Source organism: Telmatherina bonti, assembly GCF_933228915.1.
Source record: "Telmatherina bonti genome assembly, chromosome: 19".
NCBI lineage: Eukaryota > Metazoa > Chordata > Actinopteri > Atheriniformes > Telmatherinidae > Telmatherina > Telmatherina bonti.
In genome coordinates, this window is record NC_136617.1 from 32,728,395 (window position 1) to 32,739,471 (window position 11,077).

The 11,077-nt window shown below is 49.4% G+C and overlaps 1 protein-coding gene across 1 annotated transcript in view; it reads left to right on the forward strand.

Moving 5' to 3' along the window:
- The window catches only part of glcci1a (glucocorticoid induced 1a), a gene marked incomplete at its 5' end in the record, with an annotated part of 29,382 nt that extends 19,822 nt beyond the window's left edge, over positions 1–9,560 (forward strand). Inside the window, 5 exons of the mRNA XM_079258784.1 lie at positions 4,201–4,356; positions 6,402–6,554; positions 6,644–6,854; positions 8,870–8,990; positions 9,060–9,560. Of these exons, the coding sequence (XP_079114910.1) occupies positions 4,201–4,356; positions 6,402–6,554; positions 6,644–6,854; positions 8,870–8,990; positions 9,060–9,351 (933 nt within the window). The 3' untranslated portion in view covers positions 9,352–9,560. The remainder of the gene's footprint in view (positions 1–4,200; positions 4,357–6,401; positions 6,555–6,643; positions 6,855–8,869; positions 8,991–9,059) is intronic.
- Between the last annotated feature and the right edge of the window lie 1,517 nt (positions 9,561–11,077).

Consider the following 11,077-nt stretch of genomic DNA (forward strand, 5'->3'; position numbering starts at 1 on the left):
GCAGGGTCTATCACGAGAGGTTTGCAACCCAACTGCTTCCACACAGGAACTTCTATACTCGTTCATCTCCCTGGTTGTGTAGAAGCTGGTGTGAAGCAGCAGATTGGTCCAGAAGTGGCGGATATTCCTCTGTTCAGAGACGCAGTCCTTCCTGGATAACATAGAAAGCTCTGTGACATCACGTAAGTCAGCTATGCAATGCCTGAACAACTCAGACCACATCAGCCAGCAGGTCGCCATCTTCAGCTCAATCTGTCCAAGACAGAGCTCATTGACTGCCCAGCCAATCCTTCCTTACATCCGCAATTAAGTGTGAAGCTTGACTCTGTCACACTTGTTCCTATGCCTGCTGCCTGGAATTTTGGTGTCATGGTGGATGACCAGTTGACCTTTAAGGTCCATGTTGCCTTGGTTGCCCGTACCTGCCGATATGCTCTCTACAACATCAAGAGAATCAGACGTACCTGCCAGAACACACAATTCAGCTGTTGGTTCAGGCTCTGGTCATCTCACGCATCGATTACTGCAATTCCCTACTGGCAGGTCTGCCTGCATGCTCTGTTAAACCTCTGCAGATGATCCAGAACGCCGCAGCACGTCTGGTTTTCAACCAACCCAAACAAGCACATGTCACTGCGCTGCTAATCGCACTTCACTGGTCGCAGCACGCATTGAATTTAAAGCTTTGCTTTGCAAAACAATAACTCAAACGGTTCCCGTCTACCTTCACTCCCTAATCCAGACCTACACTCGACAGCTACGTTCCACCTGTGAAAGACGCCTCGTGTTACCACCACAACGTGGGACTAAATCACCAGCTAGACTCTTTTCCTCTGTTGTTCCACGATGGTGGAATGATCTCCCAAACTCTGTCAGCTCTGTCTTTTAACAGGTGAATCAAAGAAACGCGCTGCAGCCTGACAGCGGTTGTTTGGCATAAAAACTACATCCAGGCCAACATTAAATAGTTTGTATAATTTAGTATATTTAGCAAATGTACAAAAAGAAATACAAATTTGTTATGAAATATTTACTGTGTGGGACCATGGCATAAGCGGATTAAACAACTCTGAACCGTGCATTAGACGGTCATAATGCACGACACGGAGTCTAGAAAACCACGACTCGCAGCGTTGTTTAATCCTTATTTATATTTATCTATTCAGTTTACATCAGTATTTACACTTTGTTAAGACAAAACTTCATGTTATTTGTTTGTTTTCTAAAATATGTGGAATCCTAAAGACATTGTTCAAAAGTCACGGTTTAATGTTAACTATATTAATGTTGTTAAATAATCGAGATCTCAATTTCAGTCAAAATAATCGTGGTTAGAATTTTTGCCACAATCGAGCAGCCCTACTTGCACACCCTTCATCTCCATAGCTCCTCACTTTTAGGCTGAAAACAGGAGGACGGTTTCGTATAACGGCTCTACTCTGCAGCTTATCAGCTGTTTCACGTGTCTGACTGAGCTCATTCTGCTCACTTTGTGTTGTTGTAGATCAGCGGTAGGAGTTTCCCTGCTGCAACACACCTGATTTAAATTAATGGCTAATGCAGACTTGTGCAGAGTTTAATGTGAAGCTCTGCTAACGCTGATGTGTGCCAGGTGTGTTGGAGCAGTGAAACTCCTGACATTTGCAGGACTGGAGTTGCCGACCTCTGGGTTAGCTAGTGGACACAGTCAGCTGACCGCCTGGCTTCTGTTGATGGGTTTTCCCACCATGTGAACCTTTCAGGCTAACGGGATATTTAGAAACGATCAGATCAGGTGTTTCTGTGTTTTCTGACGTCCAGAGATGTTCTGATTCTTTAACCTCGTGTTTTCAGGTAGCTGTGGTACATGAAGCTTATGCTGCTGATGGTTTTTAAAGGACATCAGACTCTCTCAGCTCCACCCAGCTGATGCTGTGTAGCAGATACGCCTCCTGGCTTCCCCACGGCGAGCCGGGTCCCAGCTGCTTCTCCTCCTCCTGCAGTAAAAGGGACGATGCGATCTGGCAGCGCAGCTATCCTCCATGTTACAGCTGCAGAGGAGGAAGACGAGGAGGAAGAGCAGCGGGATGGGGAACGAAGCAGAGAGGTGCAGCTGCACAGAGGAGCAGCAGCAGAATTATTAGTTTGGATCATCAGTGATCCTTCTGAAGTTCCACTGATGGAAGTTTTAGTTTGATGAGGGAAAGTTCTGCAGGTTTACCGGTGCAGCAGTGAAAGCGGCCCCCCCTCAAACAGCCGCTCTCCTGCAGGTTTACCGGTGCAGCAGTGAAAGCGGTCCCCCCTCAAACAGCCGCTCTCCTGCAGGTTTACCGGTGCAGCAGTGAAAGCGGTCCCCCCTCAAACAGCCGCTCTCCTGCAGGTTTACCGGTGCAGCAGTGAAAGCGGTCCCCCCTCAAACAGCCGCTCTCCTGCAGGTTTACCGGTGCAGCAGTGAAAGCGGTCCCCCCTTAAAACAGCCGCTCTCCTGCAGGTTTACCGGTGCAGCAGTGAAAACGGTCCCCCCTCAAACAGCCGCTCTCCTGCAGGTTTACAGGTGCAGCAGTGAAAGCGGTCCCCCCTCAAACAGCCGCTCTCCTGCAGGTTTACCGGTGCAGCAGTGAAAGCGGTCCCCCCTCAAACAGCTGCTCTCCTGCAGGTTTACAGGTGCAGCAGTGAAAACGGTCCCCCCTCAAACAGCCGCTCTCCTGCAGGTTTACAGGTGCAGCAGTGAAAGCGGTCCCCCCTCAAACAGCCGCTCTCCTGCAGGTTTACAGGTGCAGCAGTGAAAACGGTCCCCCCTCAAACAGCCGCTCTCCTGCAGGTTTACCGGTGCAGCAGTGAAAGCGGTCCCCCCTCAAACAGCCGCTCTCCTGCAGGTTTACCGGTGCAGCAGTGAAAGCGGTCCCCCCTCAAACAGCCGCTCTCCTGCAGGTTTACCAGTGCAGCAGTGAAAGCGGTCCCCCTTCAAACAGCCGCTCTCCTGCAGGTTTACCGGTGCAGCAGTGAAAGCGGTCCCCCCTTAAAACAGCCGCTCTCCTGCAGGTTTACCGGTGCAGCAGTGAAAGCGGTCCCCCCTCAAACAGCCGCTCTCCTGCAGGTTTACCGGTGCAGCAGTGAAAGCGGTCCCCCCTCAAACAGCCGCTCTCCTGCAGGTTTACCGGTGCAGCAGTGAAAGCGGTCCCCCCTCAAACAGCCGCTCTCCTGCAGGTTTACAGGTGCAGCAGTGAAAACGGTCCCCCCTCAAACAGCCGCTCTCCTGCAGGTTTACAGGTGCAGCAGTGAAAGCGGTCCCCCCTCAAACAGCCGCTCTCCTGCAGGTTTACAGGTGCAGCAGTGAAAGCGGTACCCCCTCAAACAGCCGCTCTCCTGCAGGTTTACAGGTGCAGCAGTGAAAGCGGTCCCCCCTCAAACAGCCGCTCTCCTGCAGGTTTACCGGTGCAGCAGTGAAAGCGGTCCCCCCTCAAACAGCCGCTTTCCTGCAGGTTTACCGGTGCAGCAGTGAAAGCGGTCCCCCCTCAAACAGCCGCTCTCCTGCAGGTTTACCGGTGCAGCAGTGAAAGCGGTCCCCCAGACAGCTTCCCGCTGCACCACATTCCACAGCATTGTTTCGTCCTGTGTTTGTGGTGGGAGACAGATTATGGTATCAGACGGTCGGACTGAGCCGGTGTATCTCCGTCTCTGTGTTCACTTCCTGTGTTTCTTATCATATCTGTGATCAGAAACACATCCAGGAGCTAAGAACCACAAACCCAGAGGAGTGAAATGTGAGCAGCAGGTGTATCTCCTCCTCACCTGTTCCCACTGCACCTGTGGACTCAGTAAGGTCTCAGAGGGACAGAAAAACTTGCCGGACCATCGTGTGGACCTGGTTTAGAGATCACATTACAGGATTTTGACACAAAGCCATGATTGGTGCGTGTTTCCAGGTCAGTTTCAGGACAGAAGGCGTGTCTGGACATGTTCTGACATGCAGCCCTGCAGTGTGGAAAACCTCACTGGTCTGCTCAGTACGAGGAATAATGTCCAGATCCACCGTTGCAGGAGGGGACGCTTGTCTCAGGGGGACCGGGGACACCTGCTGGACTGTTGTTGTCCTGCAGGACTTCCAGCTGCACCTCCTGCGGGTCGCTGGAAGCGTGTGAACATGAACAGAACTGTGGGGTGACATGTCGTTTCAGGCTGGGTGTAAAATCTTGCCTTTCTGCTGACGTGTCTTCTCAGATCGCCAGGCTCCGGCAGCGGCTCCATCGCAGCAAACAAGCAGTCCATCACACTCCAGACAAAGACCGACTCTCCCCCCTTCAGCGTAACGTCATCGCCCAGCCGGGTCTGACCAGAACCACCGTCCAGATCTACGCAGCAGCAGGACACATCCAGGTATGATCAGCTGTTTCTGCTCCACGTGGAACTGCTTGCTGATTCCTCTTCATCCCAGTAAACAGACGTTTGTAGAAATCACACACAGATCAGCAATGAGCCTTTTTCCCATCTGCACATCATTCTCTCACGTCTGAAACACACACACACTGTTTACATGTTTACACACTTCTTCCTGCTACTGTTTACCTCACTAAACCAACTCCACCTCAGCTGCTTCTTGGCTTTATTCCAGCCATAGAGGATCATTATTTTCCTGCTTTTCTCATCACTTGTTGATCTTTGGCTGCTCCTGATTGGACGTTACCATCAGTTTAAGCTCTCTGATTGGTGGAAAGTCTGACAGGAAGTGTCTTCATCATCATGTCCAGGTGAAAATAGAGGTCTCTTAGTGATTAAGGTGTGATAAATAAAAGTGTTATCGTCTCTGAATAAACCCTACATGTTGTGTCTGGACTGTAAACCTCCTGGATGGATAGACATGCTGGAAAACCTCCGTAGACCAGCTGGGGGGTCACATGACCGTCACAGTTCCACATTGCCCTTCGTTCCTGAGAAATCACTGACAATAGAAACGATAGCCATTGAGGATCTGACCGAGTTCTGAGGGTTAAGACTTCCTATATCAGTGATTCTGGGGATCGGGGCTCCCACGGGGATCACAGGATCATTTCAGGGGAGGGGTTACCATGTCATTGTTAAAAGAACTAAAATAAATGTGATGTCTTTCATAAGGTTTGTCAACAAGAACACGTTCATGTTGTGGATTTAAGGCGGTGGATGGAACGTTTGTTGTTGCGACACTGACCTGAGAGTCCAGCAGAGGGCAGACTTGAGACCATTTACATCAGGGGTGCCCAAGTCCAGTCCTCGAGATCTACCATCCTGCAACCTTTAGATGCAACCCCTGTCCAGCACAACTGAGTCAAACAGCTGAATTCCTCTTCTGCATGTCCTTCAGCTCTGCAGAGGCCTGATAAACAGCCACGTATTTGATTCAGGTGTGTTGGAGAAGGGTTGCACCTAAAAACAGCAGGATGGTAGATCTCCAGGACCGGACTTGGGCACCCCTGATTTACATAGATAGATGGATGGATGGATGGATGGATGGATGGATAGATAGATACTTTATTCATCTGCAGGGGGGAAACTCAGGCTGTTCCAACAGCTCCTTTAAAAAAAAAAAAAAAAAAAAAAAAAAAAAAAAAGATAAATTAATGAAAGATTAATATCAAACAGTCTAATTGCTGCTGGAATGAAGGACCTTCTGAACCTCTCAGTCCTGCATGGAAGACAGATCCGTCTCTCTCTGCAGCTGCTCCTCTGTCCTTCCAGGGTGTTATGGAGGGGATGCTTTTCATTATCCAAAATCCCCTGAAGTTTTCTCCTCATCCTCTGCTCCACCACAGCTCTGACAGGGTCCAGACTTCTGCTGAGGACAGAACCAGCCTTCCTGACCAGTTTTCCAGACGTTTGCAGTCTGTAATTTACTTTGCTGATTCGTATGTCATAAGCAGAAGAAGCCGGAGCTTTGGACAGGTGTTGAAACGCTGCAACGTGCTTCGGTAAAACATCTCAGAAACACAGTCCATGTGTGGACTTTGAGTATTTAGGAAGAGGCAACACGTTTGTTTTAGACGCAGCGCTGCTTAAACAACAGAGACGTAACTTGTGCTGTGTTTGGCAGGAGGAGCGGATTGTCGGCTAGGAGGTGATCTGTCAGCGGATCTACCTAAAACACTCTATCCTCTTTATTTATAGACATTCTGCTAGTTTTCGAGCCTTATCTTTAGAGGATGCCTGCAGGGCATGAAGCACTGCTCCACACAACAGGTGGGAAGCTACAGTGTTCAGTCAGAGGCTTCTTCAGGTCTGCCGGAACACAAAAAAGTCATTCCTGATCATTGATCATTGGTCATATCAGCTGGTCCGGTTGTTTCTTCTGCGACTCTGAAGATCTCTGGAACCATTCCAGGAGAATTTGAAGCGTCCGTTTCCAGACGAAGTGAAGTCCGTGTTTTTATTCGTCTCCTCTGTGTGTGCAGCAGCTTTCCATGTCGAAGTCGGCCCAGATGCCGCTGTCTAACATCACGGTGCCAAAGCCCTCCATCTCCAGGGTGCCCAGCAGCATGGAGGGCATCAACCACGAGCTGGAGAAGGTCTTCATCAGAGACAACGGGGAGAAGGAGGAGCTCAAGGTTGGTTTGTTTTCCCCTTTTCTGCATCTCGCTGTCTGGAAACCCGTCTGTTCACCTGATTTTGTTCCTTTCTGCGTCTCCTCTCGCAGTCCCTGGAGGTTCCTGACGGCCGTCGAGCTCCCTTCCCTCCTCAGCAGCGCAGCAGCAGTTCCCGGAGCGTGGACACCCAGACCCCCTCGGCCCCCGGGCGGTCCAGCAGCTGCTCCAGCCTGTCGCCATGCCCCTCGCCGGCCTGCCCGCCGGGATCGCACGACGGCAGTCCTTACTCCACAGAGGATCTGCTGTACGAGCGAGACAAAGGTGAGAAACGTCCAAGTGTTGGAGAATATGGCCGCTTGCTTCTTCACATTAACGTCAGGCGTGTCGTTGATGTTCCATCTGAAGAACGACTGACAGATGGTTCCTGTCGATCAGTTCCGCCACGTTCCTGCCTCTTCCACGCAGGTCGAATTTAATCCTCATGTTGGGAAAATTAACAACGAGACCAAAAAGAATCCTGTCAACAGACAGATGGTCTGGTACGACGTGGGCCGAGGAAACGTCGGGGTCCGTAGAAATGTAGCCGATGAAGGGCGATATGACCAAACTCTCATCCCGATGTAGCTCGTTTCATATCCCCATAACCATATAAAACTGTGTAATGTTGTGTCAGTCATCAGTTATGTATCAGATGTTGCTAGGTAACGGCAGCAGTGATCTCCTTCCATCTGGGGGAACTATGGCCGTATGACGTTCCACAGGTAAATACCTGCTGCAGCGTTTGGTCTGGAGTTTATTATGAGCTTTCGCCTCCACTTGACGCTGCTTTTGCTCGTTGACTCTTTTCTGTATTCTGGATTCTTTATCCTGATTCCAGGTGATAAAATGAGTTAGTTGTGTCAGAGTCCGTTGTTGGGACTGTGAGCTAGTCTGTTGTCGGTTCCACGTCGGTCTTTTTTATATCCAAACCGCATCCAGACAGAAATTTCACTCTTTTATGAACAAACTCATCAGTTTGGGTTGGCTGGTCGTCTTTTAGTGAATTATACTGCTATGAAACGCGTCTGCTACCGTCTTCCTTCATGTTTGTTTATATATTAAAGCACATCTTGACATAAAAAAAACTCCAGTAAAGCACCTTATTGTGGCGTGAACGATATATGCTCATATGAAACTATAGACATTTTCTATTGTCAAAACAATACATAGCTGCAGCATCACGTCCTCCATTGTTGTGCCGCGTTGCTACGGCGACCTGCCCGCATCGCACTGGAGTGCCTCAGTTGTCATGGAAACGGTCAAACCAGGTAGTTTGGTGTCGGATGGAGGGACTGAGTTGGAGTTTGTGGAAGAGGGCCATAAGGTGCCTGGATGGAAGTCTGTGTTTTAAATCCACACATCCAGGAGGCTTCACGCTTGTGTTTATGTGATTCTCTGCTGCATCAGCTGTTAATGTCTTTCCTCAGAGTCTGAATGCTCCCGCTCGTTGTTCTGATTGGATTGAAGCAAATCGACCTTTTGTCATCAATCATCATGAATCGGAGACGAAGAAAAAGCTGACAAACATTCAGAAGCTGCATTCAGAGAGTTTAATGTTGACAACAAATCCTTTAAAGATGTGGCCCCAAGACGCAGGGATCCTCAATCCTGGTACTCGAAGGCTGGTGTCCTGCAGGTTTTAGAGGTTTCCCGACTGCAACACACTTTGCTGGGATCAACGGGTAATTAGCAGCGTTGTGCAGAGCCTGAGTCAGGTGTGTTTCAGCGGGGAAACTTCTAAAACGTGCAGGACACCAAAGAGAAACGACGCCTTGTTGAAGTCATGTGACTTCCACATTGAGCGATTTGATCCGCGTAAATACAGGAAGTGTCCTACATGATCCACGACGATGACAGGATCAGTACTCGCAGGAAGCTGACCTATAGCAGGGTTAAACATGTAGAGCAGTGGTGCTTAAATCCTCTGAGGGCCGCAGTCCAGCAGGTTTTCCATGTATCCCTGCTTCAACACGCCTGAATCAAATTAAATGGATCTAACAGCTTATTGGGTTCTGCACTCATTCATTTGAGTCGGCTGTGTTGGAGCAGGGATACATGGAAAAGCATCACCGGACGGCCGTACGTCCAGCAGACGAGCCGTTAAAGTAGAAGGAATTGGCCAGAAAGACTCGGCACATTCGCCAGACTTTGCTACACCATCGGCAGCCCAAACGTCTTTCATTTAGCGGTGGCGAGAAGTCGGGAAGCCCTGAAACTTACATGACAGGTGCGTAGCGAAAGTCGCGGCCCTGCTGAAATGTGGACGAGCGGCTTCATCCCGTCTGTTTTGTGTTCAGACAGCGGAAGCAGCTCACCGCTGCCGAAGTTCGCCTCTTCGCCCAAACCCAACAACAGCTACATGTTCAAGCGGGAGCCTCCAGAGGGCTGCGAGAAGATCAAAGCCTTCGAGGAGATGAGGTAAGGCCCGTTTCATCGTCTGCTGCTGCAGGAATCTGTCGCCCTGACTCTGCCAACGTCTCTCTGCAGCTCCCGCCAGTCGGCGTCGGCCCCCCTCTTCTCCTGCCCCGACAAAAACAAGGTCAACTTCATCCCGACAGGCTCCGCCTTCTGCCCCGTCAAGCTCCCCGGCGCCTTGCACCTCATCCCGGCCTCTGAGCCAGAGGAGGACGAGGATGGAGAGCCTCGGGGGGCCGCTTCGCTCTACGGCGTCCCCGCTCAGGTCTCCACGAGCACCAGCACAGACGACCCCCCGCCGGAGGAGCCCGGCTCGCCCTCAGAGACTGCAGAGCCCCAAACAGACAGCGCAGCCATCAGTTAGAGCCGAGCAGAGCCGGCCTCCGCCTCGGGGAACCGTACGAGCGAGCACCAACCACCAACACCTCCCCCTGCTCCGCCAGGGCGCCGCCGTCTCTGTGCAGACCCCCCCACACCTTTCTATCTCTGCATGACGTAGCAACTATGACCCTTAATCTCCACCGCCGCCACTGTCCACCTTAACGTCCTGTCCAGCATCATGTCTGCGTCGCAGGGAGCCCAGGTTTCGTCTGCAAGACGGGGAGGATGGGGCGAGGGGGGGGGGGGGGGGGGGGGGGCATGCAGTTTAAACTGGTAGTATATTTCTGACTAAATTATATGTTGTCTTCTGTTTCAACATTCACAGTACGAATAAGCTCTAAACTTATACATACATATATATATATATATATATATATATATATATATATATATATATATATATATATATATATATATATATATATATAAATATATAAATATATATATGTGTATAATATATATATATATATATATATGTGTATATATATAATATATATATATATATATATATATATATATGTGTATAATATATATATATATATCCACACACACGTATAGCTCTATATGAAGAAAGAAAACGCTTGTTTAAACTGTGTGTTCCTGTGTGATGTAATGAACAGGAAAACCTGCTGCACTATTCAGGATTATGTTTACACGACCAGGTCTCATGTAAACCCTCTCAAATGATCCCAGAAGAAACACGATTTGGTCGAAGGAACAGAAACGGATTTTACTTCAGGTATTACACAATCAGAGTCGATACTCAGGTAATCTGGAATGAATGCCCATAAAGATCTCGTCAGCTCCACCAAGCCGGACTGATTCAGCCGTTTCCTCATTCCCACTCCTTCCTGTTCCACCGTCCAGTCTGGGACTGGGCTGGTGATGGTGAGGGGTTGGATCCGAGCCGGGAATACCGTACCGACCACACACACGGAGCATGTTGGACAGAGACTTGGAAGATGTTCAGGGTTATTAGATGGCGATGATGAGGATGATGATGGTGATGTGGGAGGCAGATGTGCATCGCTGCCACATGGAAGCAGAATCAGACAGATGCAGATCGGAGGTTCTACAAACATTCATTCATGTCCGTTTCTTCATTTCAAGCTGCTTTCTTTTGATTTTAAATCTAAACGTGATGTCCAGAAGCTGCTGAAGTCGATTTGTAACGAATTTTACCTGAGATGAAACTCTTCAACACCTGACCTGATAGAAAACTCTGTATTTGGTCCTTTTAACAAACTACTCTGCATTTACGACTTACTGTAGTGCCAACGATGTCCACCAGGGGGCAGAAGACGCAATTCGGCTGGTAAACACCAGCATGTCTCTTATCTATGTGCGTCTGGTATGACCGGTGAGGTGTTGAGGGTAAAGGCAGGTTGAATTTATCTCGATCTGGAACATTCAGGAAGTCGTTTTGCCACCTGCGGCTGCAAGTCGCTGCTGTTTGCCACATGTCCGATGTCACGGCGCTAGGTGGTGTGGCGAGATATGAGCATCATGTTGTAGCAGCTTCATGATGTTTGATGGTATGTTTTTGTGTTTAATCACAGTTTCCACCGATTTAAAGCTGAAAATATGCCGTAATAACATGAACAGATCGCGTCCATGAATCCAGCTTTCCCTACAGACACCTGAAGGACCGGCTCTTTTTTATGGATTTATGGTGTTTGTCATCAGAACCGAGGTTCCTCCATCTCTCG